Below are 26335 nucleotides of genomic sequence, written 5' to 3'. Positions count from 1 at the left end.
CTCACACACACACGTTTTTACAGCTATATTAGTGAGGACACTCATTGGCATAATGCATTCCCTAGCCCCTAACCCTAACCATCCAAACTAAATGAGTAACCCTAACCCTTAACCTAACCTAAACCTATTCTAACCCTAACCCTAAAACAAAGTCTTAACCCCCAAACAGTCCATTAAAGGGGGGGGGGGGGTCACAAAGTGAGGACCGGCCAAAAAGTCCTCACTTTCCCAAAATGTCCTCACTCCGTAGGTTGTAGACTTAAACTGGTCCTCACAAAGATAGCTGTACAAGAGCACACGCACGCACGCACGCACGCACGCACGCACGCACACACACACACACACACACACACACACACACACACACACACACAGAGGATTTAGTTTTGTGTGGACTTGTGCACTATACAAAGACAGTCAATTTTCTCTCTTGTTGCATACTTTGGAATCACATTAGGGAGGAATTTACAGTATTTACGTATTGGAAAATCATTGCAGTGACCAATGATGATTGATGATTGTGATTTAATTAGATGGATTGTTGGATGGATAGATAGATAGATAGATAGATAGATAGATAGATAGATAGATAGATAGATAAATAGATAAATAGATAGATAGATAGATAGATAGGTCATTTTCTGTGAGCAGCACAGAGCCAATCTTTGACACTGCATAAGAACAAATACGTTTAATCTACCGACCAGCTGCACCACCAAGTTGACGTCTTGAAAATATTGCTGCTTTTTGATTTATTGTCCTTGACTAGAGTTGCCATTAGCCCGTCATCAGGACTTATGTCATTTATCAAACACAGGCAGCTCCAAACCAACTGGCTCCTTTTAAATATGTAATTTGGTTTTAAATGCCACAAATTTAGCATAATTTTCAAGGGCAAAGTCATTTCCTAACAAACTTGAACAAGTCTTTAAGCAAGTTTAGAAATAAATATTGCATGTGTTGGGAACTATTTTTTAGTAGTGGATCAATACAGCTTCACCAAGAAGTAGGTCTTAATTCAAATCAAATGTATAATCCTCTCATTTTTGAGGGGTCCCAATAATAATACATAATATAATTTGTACTAATACTACAATTTTTGCACCTAAAGCCAGACAGTAGGTTGTAATATTATCTAAAATAAAAGTACACAGTTTCCTCCCACTTACAGCTGCGCTATTTACCATGCAACTATCACATCTGAGCTGCTGATGTTAATGCATGAAACTATAAAAAATGACCAGGAGGACTTCTCAGTGAGTTGGACTGAACGTCTCTTGGCCTGTTTGTGGAAATGCATGGAAGCAGTGCCCCCATGTGGCCATGGCGAAGACATACTTGTATGACATTGCTCGGATGCTTTTGTGTAGCACTGATCGACCATAAATCTGCTTCTCAGGCTCATCTTACACCTGTGCACCATTTCCTACAGGCTCCCCCAGTCACAGCGCTGCATTTCTGTTAAAGGAGCTCAGGGTCAGGGTCTGATCATAGGATCTCAGCGGAGGAGGTGAGATTTATTTGCAGCCACAGAGGAAAAGTTGTGCCTGAGAGGCTCAGAGGAGGGCGAGAAAAAGTTTCCTCCACTAAAGAACCTGTTCTGCCAGAATCCTTTCACCCCCGCTCTCTCAGGGTGTGTCTTAAAAAGTCAAATACACTCAGCACACCAGCCCTCAGGAGGATCCACTCCCCTGCACAGACACACACCATTTTCAAACTAAATCACTCAGGGCTCTTTTGGTTTCAGGCCCCAAATCACATAACTCAGTCATTTGAAAGGTCAGACATAGATGCTGAAGATGTATTTTACAAACTGTGCAGAGTTACACTGATGGATGTTTAATTATACATCATAGAATGAAATCTTAAGGAGACAAATAAGCAGGAATCCTGTTTGTGTGCAGCATGTAATGTTTATCTTCTACTACATGTGACTTTTTCACACACACACACACACACACACACACACACACACACACACACAGTACATCTATGTGCAGCACCTTCTCTATCCCACATTACTCACACACTGTCAGCACAGTCGTCAGGGGCAATTTGGGGCTCAGTATCTTGCTGGTATCACTTCGGCACGAGGGGAGACTTGGGTCGACCTTCTGGTTAATGACTGACCCGCTCTACCTCCTGAGCAACAGCCGGCCAAATGAATTTGATATTCTGAATTATTGTATTTCCTTGAGGCAACAGGTTAGTTTCCTTCAGGAAAACTGCAGGCTTTGTTCAAATAGAAAAAGGATATTCTTCTGATTGTTAGATCAAAACGCACGCACGCACGCACGCACGCACGCACGCACGCACGCACACACACACACACACACACACACACACACACACACACACACACACACACACACACACACACACACACACACACACACACACAGAGGATTTAGTTTTGTGTGGACTTGTCCACTATACAAAGACAGTCAATTTTCTCTCTTGTTGCATACTTTGGAATCACATTAGGGAGGAATTTACAGTATTTACGTATTGGAAAATCATTGCAGTGATCAATGATGATTGATGATTTTGATTTAATTAGATGGATTGTTGGATGGATAGATAGATAGATAGATAGGAGTCACGCATTAATTACTGTCCTTGGAAACCCATTTATTTTAAATGTAGGACATGTCATGCTTTAATACAAAAATATCCCAAATACTGTACATTGCTTCTGAACATGTGCAAAATGTAAAAAACATCATATTTACAACTCCAGTTAACAGAGAGAAAAGAAAAAGGCTTAATTCCCACAAAATAGTCTTAGATAGAGTCCAAACACTTCTCTGATCAGAGTGACTCAACCTCCACTATATATGAAATACACACAAATACAAACACAGTAAACAAAAAGGTTCTCACAGTTTGTGCTGAGAGGAACGCAAACACAGAACTTTACATGAAAATGTATAAAAACATGTGTCAGGTTAGAACCACACGGTGTTTTCAGTTGAGTACTTACCAGATTGAAATGTAACATTAAAGTCGCACATTGTGCAGCGGAACTGATCCACAAAGTGTTCACCTTGTGCCTTGTCCTCATGGTTCAATAAAACAACACTAGAAAAGAAATAAAGTGTTTCCAGTTTCCGTCCAAAGAGAAGTGCACTGCTCCCAAACACACATACAAGGTCCTGTCATAACCAAACTCCTCGCTGACACAAGACTCTGATCCACATTCATCTCCTCTGTCAGTCCAGCAGCAACTCGTCATCTTTCATTCTGTTGTGAATTGCAAAGTCTTTCACTTTCCTCATTTAATCTGGAGGAGCTTCATCTTGTTTCCTAAAAAGAAAAAAAACAAATCAATTAGCTGCTGAGAATGAACCTTTTTAAAGAGGAACACCTGGTGATGGAGCAGCACTCACCCAGCCCTTTGAGAAACTTGTTCACGCCGCTCGGCTCCTGCTCAGGGTAAGAATCCAGATACTCGGCCACTCGGACTTCAAACAGACCTGAGACGCAGAGGGAGATGTTCAGTCATCAGGATAACATGTGGAAATCTGACTAAAATTAAACAACATTAAACATGTCTAAACATCATACTTCCATCACTCCAAGTTAAAAAGAAAATATATAATAAGATGATATTCACTGTTCTCCCCTAACATCACACAACTCCAGCACTTATTGTACAAACAGGATGGCTGCAAATCAAGATGGACACTGACCCTCCATGAGACAACCAGCTGTACCTTTAACCCCTTGTAAGAAACATTGTTCATGTCTTTAAATGATTTGACCCTCGTGACCACTGGCACTGCGACGTCACTCTTACCTCTTCCTCCTGCCTTGCGCAGCTCTTTGTCCTGAATGAAGCCAGCAAACATCTGCGTGTCCATGAAGAGCTGCAGGAACTGCCGGACTCCACGGGAGGGGTGAGATTTGCGGAAGCTGTCGCGCTGAAACTCCCTGCTGCCATTGGAGGACTCGACCATGTGGAACGGATAGTGGCCCACCAGCTCCACGAATAAGCGCACAAAGCCCTCAGACACCAGGGAGCTCAAGTCATCTGGCTGGCCTGCAGGGATGGATGGATGCATAAAGAGAAAAGGGTTAATAACACAGTTACTTTAATAAAATACTACAAGAGAATCGTGTCAAATGCTTTAGCTTATGTTATAACTGAACTTCGTTATTGTGGAGCACAGATTGATGCACTGCAAATCATCTACTTACAACATGAACAGGTCTTCAGTGAACCAGAGTTTCTGCAGGTTTCAACAAGTTAGACTTTTTGAGCCCATGATGAATGAAATTTAAGATCTATGTCAAGTATAACAGATATGAAGGAATGTCAGAGTCCCAGGGTTATACATTCCACCATCATTTAAGACAAGGTGAAGTAGAGTCGAAGAGAGTGTCTCTTGCGAACCACAGGCAGAGCCAGTAGCTACTCAGTCTTTCTCACAGCCACGCTGATTGTACTGAGATCAATTCTGACCAGGATTTCCTATAATTATCATGTCCATGTTGGTTTTGTCTGTAATTTTATTACAGCGTGCTAATATCTGCTTCGCCAAGAAGGAACTACACAGAGACATAACAAACTATGCATGTCGCCTTAAATATTTCTCTTTAAAAAATATATAATTTTTAAGCGTGACGGATTAACATGATTAAGACCTAAACGAATTACGTAAGTATTTTGATTAGTTTTACAGTTTCACATAAAAAATATAATTTAAAACAAAGATTCATACAATTTAATAAAATACCATCCCACAAGTACCTATTGCACCATTACCAAAATATGACATGTTAGAACGTTCAATGATAAGAATGATAAGGGATTTTAAAAGACACAAATGAGGAAGTCCATATTTTCTACGTGTCCCAGAACTGTGTGTGTAAAAGTTAAGGAAACAGCCTCTTGTAGCATATCCAAGTGTCTCATGAGTCGGATGATTCATAAGAACATTTATTTTTCAGGCCTGAAATTCAACTGATTACATTTTGGACTATTTGGTGAACATCTGAATAGGTTCAACTCTCCAGGGAAAAAACTGGGCGTTGCCACTATTTGCAGAGATTTAGTGAACTGAACAAAAAGAGAAGAGCTCAACAGGTCTGTGACGAAAAAGAGGATCTACAAATATTATTCAACCCCCTAGAGAAGAAAAAAAAGGAACTACATGAGATTGTTACAGGCTTTGTAATCAGTGAGTCAAGCACCTGACTGACATACAGAACTCTGCTGTTTGCCACATGTGTTATACCGACCTCCAAGTCTGTCTCCGTCCTCCTGTCTCAGGATATCTGCCCTCTCCTCCAGGATCTGCTGCAGCGCTGCCTGCAGTTTACTGGGCAGGATGCAGTCCTCATCATCCAGCTGTCAACACACACAAACACAGCAGAGGTCAACGGCAGTCCTTTACAAACATACAGCACATCTCATCTGTTTCACCCACTGACAGACAGATGCATCTCCTTTTGGCATCAGTGGGAGTCGTTGCTGTACCAGTGAGCTTGAACAGAAAGACCTAAGATGCCTCTGACCTTTTGTCCCAGTTTGGCCAGTCGTGTTCTTATGAATGATTTACTTGCATCAAAGATGGATCTGGTGCACAAAAAAGAAGGTTCTAGGGCACGGTCAGACGTAGGTGAATGAGAAAGCCAGGAGGCGAAAAATACATTTGCTTCCTGTGGTGCAGCATATCTGCAGGCTGGCTCTGCATGGAGTTCAGCTTTGGTGAACTTTGAACCATGATATTCGCTTCACATTTTCGTATGTGTGACCTCGGCATGATACTAAAAAGCATTAAAGGTATTTATTGTATGTATGTGGACAATAATGTATTTCAAATCTCATGTGCTGACCTACAGAGACAAGGGCTGGGCATTGTGGCCAGAAATTATATTAAGATTAAAATGTTCACATCACTTTCAGTACAGCATTTCCCACAGAATCCGTTCAATCGACAGCGGTAGCAGGGCTGCACATGCATGCGCACAAACGTCACTCTCGCACACAACACATTCTGAGTGACAGGTACACAGAATAAAGGGTGAACAGCAGGTTCTGGCATCAGAGACAGAACCCACCCAACCCAGAGAGATGCCACATGGACAAAAGCAGGAGTGAGCGCACGGCAAATAGTGCTGCACACGGCTACACAACGCACTAACGGAGCAAAACAACAAGTTAGAGATCTTTTTCTTTAATAATGCAAAGTGTGAAATGTTTTTTAGGGTTCATTACAAATTATAAGATGGCGGACCACCTCAGTCTAGATAATTAATGGGAAACACTGGTTTGACCTGGTGAGAGAGAAAGTTCTGACAGATTTTTGCTCCTGAGTGAAGGTCGTGATTTTAAACTTTTCTTATAAGCAGAGAATGACAAACACTTGATAAACAGCAAAACATTTTACAAATCTGTGGTCGATTCATTTCGTGTTACACCTCCTCACTGTATTTGTACAATGCATAAGCATTAGATTGATTTATATTGGACTTTTTATATATTTCTATTGATTATCATATTGTGATAGTTACTGATATTGTTTTACTGTCCAGTCCAAACAGAGACACAAGAACACAAGGCTGTGATTGTCTAAACATCATAGATCATATAGCACAAACAATGATGTACTTCATGTTGCATGATGAGGAAGGAAGCTACCAGCAACACTGAAATTGGAGTTCTGTGTAACAGATCATATTGGTGTGACAATGCTTGTTTCTAATGAAAGAGACGAAGAGGAAGTTCACTTAATGAAATGCTAAAAATGACAAACAGAAAAATAAGTTAAAAGTTAGAGCAATGTTGAATAGAAATTGAAGAGTGATTATTGTAGCTCTAAATCAGCCGGAAAAGAGTCTAGTGTGTGTATTTCATGAGATGATCATCACTTCCATCCATTGTGCATGCTCAATCATCTTGGTTCTGTCATCCTCAAAACATGCTGCATTCAAACATGTGCAGGCACAGCCAGGTTTCCACTGGGGCCACACCCATCATACCCATTCTACTCTGCTATGTGTACACACCTGAATGACAAACTTGTCTGCACACAGATCCACTATGAGCACCTGGGGAGCGAGAAGAGAGAATGACAGTTAATGAGCTGAGTTCACTATTTCGTAATCACAGGTATGAAATGTTGAAGTGAGTCTGAACTACAGCCTGTTAACAATTTGTCTGCAAAACATATGCTGCTTCCAGACATGCACTGAACTCCAGATAATCTCCTGACATTCTCTAGAGGTGCTTTCCAAAGGAGAAGCTCTGGACAGGCTGCCGTATTCATTCTGCTGCGGAGATGAAAAAGCGGAGCCATACACATAGGTGATGCTGGAAAAGGTGTCAACAGTGAAAGACAACAAGATTCAAGAGCTTTCGTTGTAAAAGGCAGACGCTGGTCTGTAAACAAAAAAAGAAATCATCTCCGCAGCTGAATGAATACGTTAGCTCGTGCCTCTGCCTGCTGCGCCACCCCTCACATGAACACTCGAGAGTTGTGTTGTTGTGAACACGTCTGAGTGGAGGATCACCTGCTGCAATGAAAGGCAAACTCCAGAGAAAGTCTGGACCCAATTGTGCAAACATTCTCCGGAGTTCATGTCTGAAAAAGGCTTTAGTCACACACAGTGGACAATGGTGTATGTGCCACTGTGCAGGTGCTACTGCTTGTGCATTCATTCACAATATGCAGTCAAAATGTGTCACTACAACCACTGTACATATAGAATATTTAAACAGCAGATTTTAAAATATTTTAAAACATTTAAATAAAATATTAAATATCTTGTTGCGACCAAACCTCCTCAATAGGAAGCTCCAGCAGCTGTGGCAGGCAGGGGGCCAGCACCCCGATGAGGAATGGGGTGGGGGAGCAGCTGATGTCCAACATACTGGCCGGTAACACAGGCACAAACGTGTGCTGCCACGTGAACGGGTACAGCAGCGCCAGCACCGCGTGGCTACACCGGGACAGCACGCTGCAGTGAACAGGGGAGAAGAGATCAGTTCTCACACTGATGATCATACGATATCAATCATAGCGCCCCTGAAAACAGGTGTCACACCACTTCAAACACATCTCCAACTGGAGGAGCATTCAGCAAACTGTAGTAGAGAGTAGAAGAAATCTCCCAAAACACAACTGATCTCTGCTAGCCCTCCATCAATGCAGTATTTATCTCTGGTGACGCTCGGACTTGTCAGTTTGTGGTCAGTTGTCGACACGCTTTGAAACACCTCCTCCACTTCCTTTCAAATGGTCAATTTCCACAGAGAAGCTTTTCTCTTCTGTGGAAAACACTCAGCCAAGCTCAGCACTTTCTTTGTAGAAAGCACACTCGTCTCCATTTCCTCTTATCTTCTCCATAGAAAAGGCGACTGGTCCTTCATCATTGTTCTTAAAGGATGTGTCTACTCAGTTTCAAACAGCTGTTATTATACTCTGCTCTAAATCCAGCTGGTTTTCAAATTATTTTAAACCAATTTCTTATCTACATTTCCTCTCCGAAGTCCTATAACATTTAATATCCAATCAACTCCTACATTACTGTATTTCTAATAATGATTTTGATCTCTTTTAATCAGTTTTAGATGATATTGTGTGAGAACCTGTCGTACCAAGCTGCTGACTCCATCGCAACATTTTAATTTGTGTTGTAAAGACAGTGTTCATCCTCAATAATCATAACAGATCATAATACTGTATTTTACTTGCCATCAATAACCTAACATTGTAAGTGCTGCGGGCCCCTATCGTCAGATGACTAATTAGCCGTTGGGGGCAACAGCCATTATTATGAGGCTTACGGTGTAGACAGCGGATATCTGGGCCACTTTCAGTTTATTTGATGACACACAAACAGCGATACTTTTTGGAGGTGTTTTAGGTCCAGACGACAATTTGGCTAATCTCAATTAACAGCTGTCTGCCATATTAAAAACTGATAGCCGATGCATTATGGTCAATAAGTTCTCCCTCTTTTGCTCTCCAGTCTCCACACTGACTGTTTTCCTGTGAAAACCAAAGCCTGCTCTAATGTGATTGGTCAAACTAGAAATGGAAACCTGAGGCTTCCAGCTCTAAAATCTTGTCCCTCGCCTGCAGATTCTGCAGAACCTGTTTATACAGGTTAGTTAAATAACGACCCAAATATAATAACAATATAGCACAGATAGAGTAGGTTAGCTTTACTCACTACCAAAAGATTGTTCTGACCCAATGTTTTTGCAATGATTTTATTTATTACATATTATTATTATTACAAACCTAAACAACTGGCTATTTTGACCCAGTGTCAGATACACTAAGCTCTAGTATTTATCTTGAAACTGCCAGGAATAAATCAAAGGATACTCAATAACAATCATTAAGTTAAAGTTTTAAAAGAGTGAGGGTTTATTTTATTTTACTGTGAATTAATTCCAACCAATTGTCTTTGTTGTTTTTCTGCTAATTGGTTATGGTTTAACATTGTGTTGGTGCAAAGTGGGTCAATTGTGATGACATAATTGTGTGTGTGTGGTTTTATTATTGTTGTTGTGATATCTTGTATCTACTAATAATGTAAAATGTATTGTTGTGTCCCTGTCAAGCCCACTGAGACACTGTAAGTGATACTGGCTCGTTTAAATAAACCTGACTTGATCTGCTGTTGGGACTCAGCCACAACTGAAGCAGCCCACTGAGGCCAAAGTACGCAGAGGCCCTGGGCCTGTGGGATATCAGCAAGTATTGACTACAGCTGGCATATGGTGTCTTTTTTAATTGCCTTCCTTAATATAATCCTTATAAACAGTGGTGGTTAAGTGGCCCTGCAGTGTTGACTGTGGGATTTAATCACAGCAGTACCTGAGTTTGTCAGCGATGAAGATGACTCTCCTCTCGAGCAGCAAGGAGGCAAACACCTGCAGGAGCCTTCCCACACTGAGACACTGCAGCAGACTGTCAAAGTCCACGTGCTCTAATCTGGAGTCCACCGGCCGACACAGAGTGAGCACCTGGCAAAGCAACAAGAGCATGTAGACTGAGACTGTACAGTGTGGATACAGTAAACTGTTAGAAATGGTAGCTATTTACACTGGTTTACTCCAGGAAACCTGCATATTGAGCAAAACCAGAATTTTAGATATATAACAATACCCATATAAGAAGACTGTGGGATGGTGCAAGGGGGGATTTAGAAACCTAAATGGGCTTTCATTTAAGGAGCCACCTAGAAGAAAGTAGGTATTTTGCATAATTTTCTCTGAATTACTTCACGTAATTTGAGTCTCGAAACAGGAATGACTACAATGATTACTGTTAACTGTTGTAAACACATAACTGTCCTGACATGAACCCTTCAAAGCTGAAATAGCTATCCCTATTGTTTACATAGATAACCTCCCATTCTGAGTCACTCTGAGTCTGCAGAGAGGAGTGGTTAGAGGGGGGAAAAAAACTACCAATTAACATTTCCTCTTTTGGTTTCAGGGTTACCTCATTCCCAGAGCCAGGGAGGAAGCTTTTGATGGTGACTGTGCGTCCGGGGGCTGGAAACGGGGCCTCCATCACGCTACGCATAAAAGGATAAACCAGCGCTGGGGAAATCTCCCGGCGCCTTTCCACCTCCTCCAGAATCTGTGCAGACAGAGCCGAGCAAATCACTGCGTGTCCTGAAGGAACTAGTGTTGATTAAAGTCTGAACAATAGAGCAGAGGAGCCAGAATGCAGCTCTGCATGTAAAAGCAGTTTTCCTCCTGGAAATATTCACACTGACTGTTTGTAAATTTCCCGCAGCCAACTGTCAAATGGGTGGGACACTGCTGCATGCATACAACTTCTTTCTTAAAAAAACACACCCAGTGATTGCTCAGGATTATCTTTGATTGTAGCCTCATTCCATCCTAGTACATACAAGGAGTTTGGAAGCATTTTCACACACGTGCAAGTGGATGAGGGGGTTGAACTTTTCCGAATGCATCTCCTCTCCCTGTCAATGGCAGGAGTGAGAGAGCAGACAAACTATATGGTCACTTTACCTTTGCAAAAAGGTTGAAACAGCCCAGCTTGCTGACAATACAGTGCACCTCGGGAAGCCTCTTCCCCTTTCCACTGGGCTGGAAGACACACATAGAATGGAATGTCATTAAGCAGGTAACAACACATATACTGCATCTACACCTACTACATATATGACATTGAACACCATAAAATACATATGAATATGTTGTGTTTGTCTTCTAGGATGAAGTAACATACACAAAAATGAGATAATCCTCATAATTTCAACCTAAAAAGTATGTTAAGAAAAAAGATGTAAAAGCAGCTCTCGCTCTTTGTGAAGGAAAAAGGGTGAAATGATGAAATTCTTCATGTTCTCTGTCATTGATTCAGAAGTGGTATGGTCTGTGATTCACATCTCCACAGAGATGTTGAGTAAGCACATGGCAGGCTGCCATGTCGTCTCACACACAAACACACACACACACACACACACACACACACACACACACACACACACACACACACACACACACACAAACACACACACACACACGAACTCATCCACACACACACACACACACACACACACACGAACTCATCCACACTCACCAGGATTTTACGACAGTAACAAAACCAGCGGCTGCCGTCCTCTCCGGTAAGGACAAAGGAGAAGGTCTCACTGAAAACACAACATCAATAGACATGTAATCTTATGGCACTTCAAAATAAACTCCACTATTTAAACCATTCATTTGTGCTGGTTGTTTTCGAATGGAAAACATCTGATCAGATTGTATTAAAACATATTAAGAAACATATGGAATTTCTTTATCTAAAATGCTTTTGATCAATGTGAAGACTGTGCATTTATTAGCATGATAACGTGTTTGTTGTTTCAAGGCGGAGAAGCAATGTAAGACCATATCATTACCCACATTACAACAATGAACCATATTAACTACAAAAAAAACTGAGGCCCTGTGCCCCTCAGCACTCAAAGATTTAATTAGATCAGATGAAACTTTAATGGTCCCTGTGGGGAACTTGAGTTGTTGTGGTAGCGAGGATATAAATAGCAAGGAAATGGGAATATCAGACACAACACAACTAATAATTATGGAGCTACAACTTGAAAAAGTTAAAACACACCAGAGGTGTGTATTATGACAACAAAAGAAGATATTGACGTAAAGGAAATACATGAACAAATGAAAACAGTGTTTAGATAATTATTACAGTAGATTATGAGCTGACCTTGGCATGTGTGCACAGGGCTTCCACTCCAGTGAGTCGGGGAAGCAGAACTTAGGAATGACCTTCAGCTGATCCTCGGCCTCTTTGGAGATCCGGGAGGACTTCTCAAACTGAAACAGAGGAGCTCCAGTTTAGTACAGCAGTATTTTCCAAATAACTTTCTGATTATATATAAGTGATCATTCACCTGCATTGTTTTATGAATCAATAGAAAAGATTTCAGTCAAGTACAAACTGGAATTAACGCACTGCGGTTGGATGCCTTCTGGGGAATTCCCCTTTGAGAGTTAATAGTCATGCATGTTAAGAAACCATTTAGTCAGAGCAGAGCTATGACATTTGCTTAGAAGAAGTCACTGTAAAGTCCTTTTCTAACCATTTTGGGAAACTGTTGCGTAATTTCAGGGGAGTAGGTGTTTCCTGGGGAGCCTTTTCTCAGCGACACCACCACAAAGATCTGGAAAAGCTGCTGCTGTTGCAGCTGGATGAGGTCTTTCTCCAGGGTGCGGTAGCCAGGCCGACGTTTCAGTGTAGACTGGATGTAAACTGATCTCCTGGAGCCTGCTGGACAACACACAGTGAACAGATTGTGGTAATGCTTGTCCTGCGACAGACAACATCTAATCCAGCACAGAGGAGCAATATAAAGCATTGTAAATATCAATCTACAGTATAATGTGTGGTTCCTAATCCTGGTGACATAGTATCTGAAACAACAGTCATGATTAATCTCACCGTCTCACTTTTCTGAGGAGGCTAAACAGTTGGCAATCGTTAGGATCGAGAGGCTGTTCATTCAAGGTCTGTTTTGCAGTAACATAACCACAATTACAGGACTGACTTCCAGGAAATTTGATACATTCATGGTCCCCTAAGAACACTTTGGTTCATGACTACCTGGACACGAGTCACGTAGCCAACCACAGTGCTGTGTCAGTTCAAGAGAAAAGTCTGACTGCCCTCATTAACGCTCTGTCGGCACTAAGCCCAGGCAGCAGTAATGTAGCCCTTTGCGAAATAGTTTTGTACAGGTGAGCCAACGAGGATGTTATGAACCAATCACATAAGACCTAGTTTGATGATGTCATGAAGCAGTTTGGGATCATGGAAGTTGCTCTCTTCACCACCATTGCAGATAAAAACCTACCTAACGTGACTCAGGCCCAAATCATGTTCACGGATAAAGTAGTGTATTAAAGCTTTATTCACATTACGCAGCAAACGGCAATGAATAATCGTAATCTACTTACAAGAGAGCCAAACGAACAGTAGAATCAAAGACAACAAACAGGCTAACGACCTAAATGGCAAGCAGAGTGTTTTTCCTTTGTCATTCATCGTTTGCCCCAAAAGTTAAAGCAGAGACGGGCAAAACCTCGGATAAAAAGGGTATGACGCCATTAAATGGCGACAATAGTAAAACTTACCTTAAATAAAACCGAGAATTCTCTGGGCTGAAAAACTAAATAAATACCTAACAAATGTTTCAGGGATACTATAAATTCGACTTTAGTTTTTTGCCATGCAGCCCTCTGTTTATACTTAAGTGATAATAATTACTGCTGACAAATATGACCAGTATTTCCTATTGCATATAAGAAATCATATTTAAGGGCAACCTGAAAACCAGAAAAGACACAGTGCAGTCAGCTTAACTCTATGTTGATACCTTTGCTGTTGTCCTCGGGGTCACTCTCTGTCCCGCTGGTCTCCTCTGTTAACATGAATTAGAGAAAGGAGAGATTAGGGAGAAGCAGAGGAATGGAAAAGACTTGAGAAGCCATAATCAGATGCAGACAGCCAGCCTTTGTTTCATAATCAGCCGCTTTGCCTCCTGCAGTCGGCCCGGAGTTTATCAGACACTGGGTATTTCCACCAAGAGGCTCAACTTAATCCCCTCTGAAGTGTTGATGGTGGTGACATTTGGGCATATGCAGTAGTTCATGCACACAAATCTGTGTGTGTGTGTGTGTGTGTGTGTGTGTGTGTGTGTGTGTGTGTGTGTGTGTGTGTGTGTGTGTGTGTTTGTGTGTGTGTACCTCTCACTGAGACGCCCTGGTTCTTCACTCTCTTCCTCCCTCTCTTGTCATCGAAGATCGTCTCAATCTTGTTGACGTACTGTTTTGTACAACACAGATACTCATCAGCCCCATAATTTCACAGCCATTACAGAATCATGATTACAGGGAATCAAGATATAACAGACTCTAAGAACATAATTACGTTATAGATTGTCATTTTCTTTTACATCTACATTCCTGCATTCTTCTGTTAATGAGAGAACACAACTGAATTTGACAGTGGAGTCTGGAACTTTCAGATGAGAAAGGTGTGTTTTGTGGTTTTCAACTGATCAAAAACACTGCTGCAGTGTGAAATTGTTCTGTTCAGTCTGTCAATATGTTGGGGATCAATAACAGGTTTTAAACTTGTTTTCAATATTGACAGTGAGGCAGCCCCTGTTTAAACTTGACTCACAGATTGTGATTCTGAATGTAAAGAGGTTAAAAAAAGAAGAAGTAGTAGTAGAAGAAATAAATGATTAATTTCAATCCATGTGTACATATGACAACAGCTCAAACCTTTCAGTGTCCCAGCACCAATTGTACAGTTACGTTTTTAAAGAACCTGTTGTCAAATGTAGGACCTTATCTCCCAAGCACAACTGTTCTTATCTCCTACTACCTCGCTTCTTAATTTTCACAGAATAGATTTAAATTTAGGTTGCAGTATTTTCCGTGACATTTTTGTTAATTTAAGTGTAACTGCAGATTCAGATGAGTAGATTATCAAGAAAATCCAAAATACAGACAGATGGACGGACAGACGGGCAGACAGGGATTATATAAGTGCAAACTAGTGTCAATCAAGCTGAAATGTGACCTTTGACAACATCAAAGTGTTGTGACTCAGTTCGAGAGAAACATGTTACGATGGCGATACGTTTGCAACCTGTCGAAGATGTACGCCACCTCCTTCCCACTGTCAGCTGGGACTCAGCAGGCACTTTACACAGGATCTTACAATATTATAAAGAAACCGAACAGTTACCACTATGAGCAAACACTTGGCAACAGTGGAGAGATAAAACTCCTTTTTAACAGGGAGAATCCTCAAGTAGAGCCGAACTCAACTTTTTGGTATTTGTCAAATAATGATAATAATATAATTGTTCTTCATCCAACAGCTTTCCAGATATATATGACACTAAAGCTGCTTTCAGACATCCACTGAACTCATTTTCCCTGGAGGAGGTGTATGTGTGAACGCAAATGTCTGAGTGAGAGCCTCCGCAGTTTGTGCAGACTTTGTCCGCCGGGCCCCCGAGTACACAACCAGCAGAAAGTCTGCAGAATCCAATGTGTTTGCACAGCGGGGGAATCCCTGCAGGAATCACCATGAACGAGTGGGGGGGGGGTTGATGACACTTCAAACACGCCGCAGACGCAAAAATGAAAGAAAACCAAAAGAAAACAAATATATCCAGATAAAGATGTCAAGAGAGTTTGTGGTGATAGGAGCCGGCATCGGTGTCGATGTCGGCTCCTATCACCACAAACTCTCTTCTGCGGAGAACCTTCACAGGACATGTATGAAAACGGCTTAAGTCTGTTTCATTACTGTACCTTAGCCTTTAAGTTCCTCCCTGTCCACACTGTTTCCACTGCCATTGGTCGTATGTTTGAATTCAAGTCTGAATTCTAGTGAAGCAGTCAAACTAAACGTACGTCTACCCCTATCTGTTTCTTTCAGCATCCTCTCCTTCCTGCGCAACATGGCACCGCCTCCTTCCTCGTTGCACAACTCTTCGTTGTTCTATCATACCACAGTGACATACAACGGTTCGTGAAAAACATGGAAGTATCACTTACGTGAGGTGTCCTCTGTATTTTTTGAGTGCTTGTGCGCCGCGGTGCAGCAGGTTTGGGAGTTTCTGCGAGCGTTGAGGATTTGGACACTTGGTAGCCCTTCCGCTCCCCTTTGCTGGCGTAACCTTGCAACGTCTGGGGTTTAGGAGGCAGCTGGAAGACATGGACAGTGGAGTTATCTCTGGTTTTAGATAATGATATGGTGTCAAACTACAGCCCTTCCTTCCTCCTCCATCACAATCTCCGGTTGTGCACGGATCATCTGATATAAAGAAATAATAAAAAATGCTCGTGTTCTGTGAGAGGAAGACGTTCTTCCCTTACCTTCGGGACTTGAGGCCTTGCGATAGGTAGACACATGGGAGATATCTTAATATCCTCATAGGGGTCATCTCTGGTCACTTCACCTGAGGGAACACGGAGTGATTGGAGAGATAAGACAAGCTGGATCAGTGTTATACACAGCGGACACTGGGAAATGATTTCACCAGAACCTGATGCAGGCTTTCCTCTCATGACAGCAATTGACTGAGGTGTCTGGTGTGGATACAGAAGTGGGGCACTTTATTCCTTAAATAGTTTTGACCTTTATGTTTCTTTGTGGTTATGTGGTTTTGATATTTGAGTTCTAACAATTTGCATAATGGCACTATCCAATGGATATTGATGCAGAAATCAGTATCTGCATCAATATCTATCTAATGCCATTGGAGTTGACCTAACTGAAGTGCTTAACGCAGATGAAGAAGTCTTAAAAAATATATTTTTACTAGATATGCACCTGTTCCCTTGACAATCATGAAACATTTTAACTGGAATTTGTATTGCCCACTTGCTAAAGGTGTGATAAAATAGGTAAACAAACAAAGGCACATGACAAAGACAATTTATACATTCAGGTATACATTGAATTCCTCTAACTTAAACCCATGCAAATGAAAACATGAGATTAAAACAGTAAATGTGATGAATCTATTTACTAATTCCAGAAATCTCTGTCTGTCTGTCTGTATGGGGCACTTTTGTCCTTCACACTTTGCGTGTGTATTGTTAATGGGGAACAGGAAAGTGCAGTGTTGAATTAGGTGCGATTTGGACACATGATACGTTCATTATTATAAACTTTGTGTAAACAGGGGCCTTTCTGGGGATGGTTTTGTAGTGTGGAACGAGTGTCAAATTTGTTCTTTAATCCGTGCAATATAAGTTACACTTCCACAAAAATAAAGACTGACTTATTTTAAGTGAGCTGAACGCAAAGGTAAGAGCCACGTTTCCATGGTAACTACCAGTGCTACACTACCATATGTTTTTTGTTGTGTTACATGCTGCCATTTAGCTGTTGAATTATCGATAGAAAATAAACAATTTCTGTGATAAAGTGATAAACTTTGTATAAACAGGTGATCAGCGCTCTGTAACAGCTGTGGCTGAGATTCATGGGACAAGGGACATTGTCGATCATGACAACAGCAAGTTCACAGCAACTGATTCTCCTGTCGGGCTCTGCCTTCTGAGGTCGAGCTTCAATGAACTTGGAATAAACCGGTGAACGGTGGGCGAGCACAAATTATTTATTACAAACTACTTGTTTCTATTATTATTTTATTTAAAATAATTCCTGCACTCTTCAAAGACACACATCTCTTGCAAATAGAGGATCATCTTTTTATATATTCCATATTTTATATGTTAAGAGGAAATCAGATAGGATGTTAAAGTTAAGATATTACTTTATCCATTAACTATTGCTTTTAATTGGCGCAACTGAGCATGATTGATATGGTTTTAATCCCAAATGCCAACATTTTAAAAACCTGCTATTTAGTGTCTATAATGCTGATACCAGTCCTGCTACTATGCAGTATTTTAAAAATTATAAGCATGGCATGAGCCTGGAATAATCTCAAATTCCAAGTACAATTTTGTTAGAGTGTTTAAAAGGACATGACAGCCAGACGTTCAGGATAATGATCAAGATCTCTGGAAGTTCATTCACAGAACCTGATCTTCTTCAGTGTATAGACCCAGGGAGTGTAACTTACAGAGAATGTCCTCGTAAATACTGTCTTCAGAGTATGCATGGTAAAAGGCCGGAGCGCCTCGCCTCTCCTCCCAGCGTGCCTTGCTTGGCTGTCAGACGAGCTGCATCCTCCGTACTCAAAGGACTTCCTGTGGGGGGGGGGGGGAGAAGGCCGTGAGAAAGAGGGGCCTGGCTGTTGTCCTTAAGATAGCCAGCGTACGTTTGTTTACACTGCGTGTCTACTGTGTAGCTAGTGTTCCACCACTAAATTCCTTATGTTGATATCAAACACAGCAGGACACAGAGCATGTGATAAAGTGTCATGACAGGAAATGACTGAGCGTACGGTACAGAAGCTGTAAAACAAAAAGCAACCAAAAAGAAAGAGTGGGACAGGATTTAGACGGAGACAGCTGTCGGCAATATGTCATATGTCATCTTATAATCTTTTAAAGTAAAGGAAAGATGCAGCTGTCGTCCAGTTATTGATTAGTTATTATTATCATTATTGTATTATTAGTTGGTAATTAGTTCATATTGACCCTCAACTCTTCTGTAAAGTTTCAGATTGTTAACGGGTTGTGTTTGATTATGTATGTGTGTGTGTGTGTGTGAATTCAATCAAGCTGCACCAAATTCCACACACTCACTGACACACAGCTCACGTGGCGGATTATTTCATCAAACAAACAAATCAACTAACAAACAAACAGACTGGGTTGACAAGATAAACTCATTGCTGAAATAATAAACTGAGGCTCAGCTCAACACACACAGAGGGAGCGACAAATATTATCCATCCATTCATTAAGTGAATAAAGTGTACAACAAATCCTCCATCTGTTTGTATAAGTGAAGAGTAAAGCAATGTTCCTCAAAGGCAAAGATCATTTATCATACTGTAACTACACTTTTTTTACAATACAACTATGTTTAAATATTTATTTTTCTTCCACTCTAATAAGTGTATATGTAATGAGCTATACATCATAAAGCGCACATTTTGTTGATAAAAAAAAAAGAGTAAATACACCCTGCAGTAAACAGAGATCAGTACATTAATCTTTCCTTAAATTTTAATGTTGCGTTTAAACAGATATCAAATCGTGCAAATGCTTTCTGTAGCCAGACCCTGTAGGGGACTTTCTAATCTAGATTTTCTAGTCCCCCCCCTTCCTTCCAAGATCCTAATGTGATCTACCTAGAGATGTTTAATGATATTCAGATCAGTGGATTGTGAGGGCCGGTGCCAAAGCTTCAGATTGTGTCTCTTGAAGTGCTGCACTTACACTCAGATGTCAGTTCATGAGTCATGAATCATGACACACACCTACCACAACTAAGGCAATCGGATTCTGGAACTGAGACTAAAAGTGTGATGCAAACTTTCACAATCAGGTATCACAGCACAGGAAGATGGAACAGCGATACCACAAATACAACCTGCTGCCAACACTTCTCGAGCACTTTACTGATATAACAAAACACAAAACAATATAACATGTAGTGTCATAGATGTTATTATTCCATTTATGGCAAGATGTATCTACACATTACACATATTGAATTGTCCTCCACGTGCACGTGTCAAGGGACTATTTTGGTCCAATCATGACTGAGCGATGATCATCATCCCTGCGGTAAAATTTAGGTCTAGTTTAATTAGTGCAGGATGGATAAGAACTCTTGACACAGCAGAAGCCCGCAAACATTCAGGTCAGCAAATCGGTGCAGAGACAGACAGACAAGTAAACAAAGTACTTAACACTGCATCTGTGGTAGATCCCGCTGTAGTGGGTGTCACATTCTGCCACGATTAAACACACACACGCACACACACTGGAAAACAATACCAGCCACGTTGGTAACCAGCAACCGAGTGTATACACGCACAATTGTTCTCCTAAATAAAAATACAAAATATGACTGGGTGGGGTTAAGGATTTGGTGGGGATATTTTGTGTGAGTCAAATCTGGCAACACTGACCTGAGAGCAGTGGAACAGGACTACAAGAAAGGACTACTCCAGAGGAGTATCGAACACCCTGGTTCACAGACTGAGTCATGCTGGTCATGTGAAATTTCCTGTTTCACAGGTTGCAAAGACTTGATTTAAAATCTAGCTGTATTCTAGTTATTCATTTGTGTTTATAAGCAGTTAGCCCTGCTAAGCAGTTACTCCCCATATTAAAAATGTGTAGCTAAGTGGCTTAATCTGATTTTGTTTTTCAACTTATATTTTATCATAAACTGTGCACATCTTTGCTCATTAGTTTGTTCTGTAACAAACTCCTTGAAAATAACACTGGGACATGACAGTCCCAGAGACAGAGAGTATTATAAGTCGCATCACCTACTTTCTGAACTGACTGTGTACTGATTGTGTTGTTTTGACAGAATACGTGTGTGCGTGTGCTTGTGCGTGTGTGCGTGCGTGTGTGTGTGTGTGTAGATGATGACCCTGGACCAGTGGCTGGTGAGGAACTAGGCCAATAGAGACAATAGAGAACAATGCTGCCAGATATCATGTGACATCACACATGGACCCCAGCCAGAAATTACAGTCTGACAGTCCCCTCCTCAAATCTGCCCTAAAAACAATCTGCCGTCCAAAGCAAGAGAACAATTGCAATGGGAATTTTTAAGTTTAAATCTCTAATATTCTTTCTTTAAAAACATACTAAAATATAAAAAATAATGTAACGTGTATTCTTTCAACCCAAACTATCTAACGAGACTCACCTGTTCTTCTTGTGCCTTGAAAGCCCATTGGTCTTTGCAACTGGACATGGAGGAGGAGGGAAGCTCGGTGGGTGGGCGACCCTCTTACTCCCCGCGTTGGAGTGGTTTTTATGAGGGGATCTTCTGTCCCATTGCGCCGTGTGCCCTGAGATGTTGTTGTTGTTGGCTGCCCGATACGTAAATGTCCGCTGAGGTTTAGGAGGAGGCTGAGATTCACCTGAAGACTCCCTGCCTCTTTCCCAGTGCAGTCTGTCTCCCTCCAGCTTACGCCAGAAACCGCGTGAGGTGTAGAAGTTCCCCGCAGGCATGTTGTCTTCTTGGTCATCAGTTGACAGAGGTAGAGGTTTAGAAACTACTTGAACCTCCAAGATGCATTCGATTGTTTCGTCTCCATTGGCGGGGAATTTATGTTTAGCAGTAGAGTTAGCAGTGTTAGCCTCCACTTTTTGAGATGCAAATGTTTGTGCTGCAAGTGGTTTATTTCCTGGGGGCTTGGTTGAAAGTCCAGTGGAGCATTTCTGCAGAGGTTCCGACTTTCTACCAACCACACGATGTCCAGCTTGTGCTGGGGATTCCCGGAAATCTAAGCCCAAACTCTTCGCTTTTGAGTGGTTGGCTTTCGCGTGAAGCTCCCCTCTTGAGACCTCGTTGGTATATCCATTTCGCAGGAGATCCTCAGACAGAGTTCGGGATAGGGTCGGATGGTGTGCTTTCACTCCGACATCCTGGCTGCTGTCCAGTTGACTGCGACCTTCCCACTGGGAGATCTTCTCCCTGATGTTCATTTTCTTCTCGTGAGGAGGGGGCCTCCCCGGCGGCCGACCCTGCCATGCCACAGTGGCCCCTTTCTGCAGGCGATCGACCTCACCACCCCCTTGCCTGCCCTGCTCCAGCCTCAGAGCCAGCATGTTGAGAGGTGGGGGGGGGGGGCAAATGTCAGCTCACCCTCAGTTCTCCATTAGGGTATGAATCAAGTATTTCCTCGCCAAAGCGGGCAGTAAAATCCACGATATCAGGTATTACTCAGTTCAGAAATGATCAGCAAAAACCAGAGTGCCACAAGATTTATGGCTGAAACTGTCTCTGCGTGTCCTCTTGTGCTAGCAGAGTGTCATTATCCCCTCGTCTCCATTTGTAAACAACCTGAAAAGAAGTCAACCGACAAAAATTAGACATCAATCACTCTGCACTTAAAAAACAAGTCCAGACAACACACAGCAGGATGAAAGGGATACTGAGGTAACACAGGGGGACACAGTTACTTTTGAAACATCACACATCTTAAACTATCTACAAGGAGTAGGCATGGGCAGAGAGAGGATCAGGAAGGACGGGATCTTGTCAAGGTCGGTCGCCAAAAATTAATTCGGTGAGAAAAAAGATAACACAGTAGCAGGAACCAGATTTCTGTGGCGATCTGCTGCTCAGTGTCTGTGTCTTGAGCCGCACCAAACCCTCCTCTGCCCCAGGGGAATTCTGCTTTCTCTGTAGCTGTTGTCCTAAACCACAGAGCTGGCCAAATGTAAAATTCCAACGATACAGCAAAGCATTTAATCTAATTCAGTGTTCTCGCAAGGCTGCAAACGCATGAATGTCAATGCATACTTAATAGCCAATCACTATCTACTTACTAATGCCACAAATGTCTAAATGTCTGTCTCATTTTATGAAAAAGATGTGATATATAATATTCATTGCAGATAAACCAGGTAAGATGATCGCAAAGTTTTCTAACTTCACTCTGCACCATAGACTGTTGGGACTGTAAAAAGCTCTGCACACAAACAATAAAAAGTGACAGTATATTGTAGAACTGTGTGATGAGGACTCACTAACATTTAAATTGTTTCTATATATTGTTGTATATTTCTATTTCTTTATATTCCTTCATCCAAGTACTGCATGCTACTTATGTGTTATGTCTTCTGCTGCTGTAACATTGCAAATTTCCCCATTGCGGGACTTATAAAGGACTTCTTATCTTATCTTATCTTATCTTAATTTCAAGGAATGATTCTGAAGTAGCTCACGATTAATAAAGGACAAGTAAACAGCCCATTCCAAACAGGCAGGTTTACAACAGGCACTGCACTAGTTAGGTGAATGAGGGAGCACATTTTAAACACACACAAGAATATGCAGTGGAATAAAAGCTCCTCAAATGGTTGAGCAATTTATCAAAAGCCTGGTAAATTAACTGGAGCTGTACGTTCGGTATAAAGCTATAATGTTGCTCCATCCAATTCATGCAGCCAAGCACCGACAGACTTGATGTAAAGTTGTGCAGCGGATGCCACAGCACCACGACTCTCAGCCCCTGAGTCAACATCGAGTCAGTGACTGTACACTCTTGTAAAGCAGCTCCCAGCTCGCTGGAACCAAACCATTTGGACACGTTGCACATTAGGACCGAGGCTGAGGAGAATCTGGAGAAGGGGAGACATGGTAAAATTCCACTGCACAGCTCCTGATCATAATAACTCTATGTGCTGCATTCCTACAGAGCTGTATGAGAAAGGGGGGGGGGGGGTCGGGGAATAAATTGAACTATAGAGACACTCAGTCCGTCTCTGTCTTGCAAGTGACGCCTTTGTTTGGTTTGACCTAAATCAAATGTATGTGTGCGCTGGAATGCTGCTCGATCATTGCCAGACCATGCAATGACAATGCGACTCCCGAACTGACCCATTTGCGTTACTCTTCTGTGTGCGGTATGTTGTACAGGAAGAACAGAGTTGCGTTTCCTGAGCTGCAGGAAGAAGGATCTGCAGACTGTCCATAATTATTGTGCGGAGAGATTTGCACCCAGTTGCAAGCGCCGACGTGAGCTAGGTTTTTAGCATCTGCACTCAAACCCTTCGTGAAGGTAATCGGATATTCTCTTTCAATTACCAAAAAGTCCAGCAAGTACCAGTAACATTTTGCAAACACATAAAACTGCCAGTCCCCTCTTTCCTGTGGCATGCATGTTCTTTACTGCCGGTGAGGCAAACCGTGAGGTGTTGTGATATCAAGTGACCAAGCTGGAAGGTGAGTCAAAATGAACTACACTGATGTTTATATCACTGTCAACTGCTGGGAAAGGTATCCAACTCCATGACTCATCCCCACAGAAACCAGACAGGGGAACCCATGAAGCTGAAGCTCCCCATCATCACTTGGCAGCTAAATTAAACCTAATTGCACCTTGCACAACCGCCACACCACACGCCCCTAAGGACGTGCGTGCGTGACACAACACGTTGCAGGTGAGGTGTTGCACTACTGTGGTTAGCCATCAGCAGAGACCTACGGAGGTATGTAATGACAGAAAAGTGTAGGTTGCTAAATACCAGCATAAAAAGAACACGGCATTATAAAGATAAAGATAAAGCCTCACAATTGCTGCCACATTACCGGTCACCAGAACGGCTCCCGTGCATCCAGGCACTCATTTGAACAGCTCTGTTGGATGAATGAAAAACCACTTCATGTGACGGGCTCTATCATTGTGTGTCATTTGCTGTTGGTGGCTGTGCCCAAACAGCTCTTAATTATATCATGATATCATATTACTTCATCTTTTTATTTGATTTTCTATCTCATCTTGATTTGATGAAGTTGGAGCTGTTTTGGCACAGTGATGCCCCAAAGCATCAACAAGTGGTTTATTGTTTGAAATCATTTTTTGAGAATTTGTTGACTGTTTTTTTTATAGTTGATCCTTTTGGTATGCCCCCCCCCACCCCCCCCCACCCCCCCCACACACACACACACACGTTTACCCTGTATCTCTGTGCATGGGACAAATAAAAACATTCAAAACGCATGCATGAAAGCGAATGGTCACTGTTTCTGGGCAGATTGGTGGAATAACAGATCCCAGGTGCCCTCAGTTGCAGCAGCTGGGGTTATTCTGTCTGTTCTGTCTTCAGTTATTCATTAACCGAGCTGGTTTCCCTGAACTTGGCAAACCGGCGGGTCGTTTCAAAGTAGCAGCCCTCCTACATCTCATAGGATAATGACCATAACTCAATCTGTGGCTTGCATTAGCTGCTGGTTTCCTGGAGTGTGGAGGTTGTCGCTGCAGATAAAGTGGGGTTAGATGCAGAAGAGGAGAGGGGGGGGGGGGGACCCACGTCTATAGCTCCATGTGCCCTCTCTCTCTCTCTCTCTCTCTCTCTCTCTCTCTCTCTCTCTCTCTGAAGCATATGCCAAATCTCCCTTCAAAACTGCACAGTTTAAAATGTTCTTCTTTTTTGCTGAAACTACACAACATACAGATAAACCCCAGACACTAATCGGACTTATTAAGCACTCCTCTGTAATTCGGCGTTAACAATAGGCCTGTATATGAATCAGCCAACAGGTTTACACGGCTCCGTCAGCCAGCACAGTGAGTCTGTGACAACAGTTAGCTCCAGGAATAAGGGCTTTGGAGACCTCTGAAAGTTTATATTGGTTCCGAAAAGCGACATTTAGTTTATTAGACGTATGCCGAATGAAACAGCAGGGATTCATTATATGTAAATAGGCTTTACTTTTATGTAACAACAACACGGTAGTTGTCAATAGCGGAGGACGTTTTGATTTGCCGGGTTTTTTCGATGGAGTTCGGCGCTGATTTCACTAAGAGAAAAAAAATGCCTAGGAAAAGTAGCCGAGATAGCAACTAGATCAGTGAATGAATAAAACTGAGCAGCTCTCAACTCATTTACTGACGAGAGGAGGAAACAGTGTCAGACAAGTGTGGATTAAAGTCAGTAAAACACCACAAGGGTCTTTGGGTCCGAACTTACCGCTCGTAGTTCAAAGCAATGAGAGAAAAAGCAGCTCCTCTCCTCGCTTTCCTCCCGATTACATGAGAAACGGATGAAACGCGGCTCCTCGCATCCTCTGGACGGTCCGAGCAGGGTTCGGGCTGACGGGGACTCCGCCGCTTCCACTTCACTGATCAGATCATCAACTTTACACAAGTTACACAACTGTGCGTGAAACGTGTCGCCCACTCTGATCGCTTCACCACAACAACAACAAAGACAGTTGCCATCAAAGTGAGGCTGAACACTCCTAGTTCTCCTGCTCGGCACGATCACCAGCAAGTCCGCCGAAGACACATGCCACTTCCGGCGAGAACTTCCCCCGAAATAAAACCCTCAATTGACAAGACAAAGTTCTCTGAGCTTCCAGAGCAGCGGTGGATCTAGATTGTTCGTTATCGGGGGCCATAGAGGGGCCACAATTTACACAGATTATATGTCCAACATCCATAGACAACTCCTGATTCAGTACAGTGCACATTTAACACATGTCTTGTTTACCGTTAGTTACTATAGTTTCAAGCAAAGAGACATATCATAGAAAACCATTGTGTTCCTCAAAAAAGCTCTGAAAATAGAAATTCTCAACTAGTTGTCATGTCTATTGTTAGTATTATTAGCAAGTGCGTAGTTTCGTTCAATAAATAAATAAAGACTACGGGCAGGACAGGGGAA

General features: G+C 42.1%; 1 protein-coding gene across 1 annotated transcript; it reads right to left on the bottom strand.

The window, feature by feature from the left end:
- Positions 1-2641: 2641 nt before the first annotated feature.
- dennd2c (DENN/MADD domain containing 2C) lies at positions 2642-25951 on the bottom strand. Its single transcript, XM_034591733.1, is given in 21 exon segments — positions 2642-3306; positions 3390-3476; positions 3800-4042; positions 5245-5353; positions 7015-7056; positions 7788-7965; positions 9837-9985; positions 10467-10607; positions 11009-11086; positions 11583-11652; positions 12228-12337; positions 12604-12788; positions 13897-13941; positions 14267-14345; positions 16100-16249; positions 16421-16503; positions 18142-18184; positions 18186-18251; positions 18253-18268; positions 20862-22004; positions 25640-25951. Coding segments are annotated over 20 exon segments (2814 nt in total). The 5' UTR covers positions 21770-22004; positions 25640-25951; the 3' UTR covers positions 2642-3274.
- Positions 25952-26335: the final 384 nt, after the last annotated feature.

This window comes from Hippoglossus hippoglossus, chromosome 7 (genome assembly GCF_009819705.1).
Source record: "Hippoglossus hippoglossus isolate fHipHip1 chromosome 7, fHipHip1.pri, whole genome shotgun sequence".
In the NCBI taxonomy this organism is placed as follows: Eukaryota; Metazoa; Chordata; class Actinopteri; order Pleuronectiformes; family Pleuronectidae; genus Hippoglossus; species Hippoglossus hippoglossus.
The sequence above is the reverse complement of the archived record's forward strand: the minus strand, read 5'-3'. Positions and strand labels throughout refer to the sequence as shown.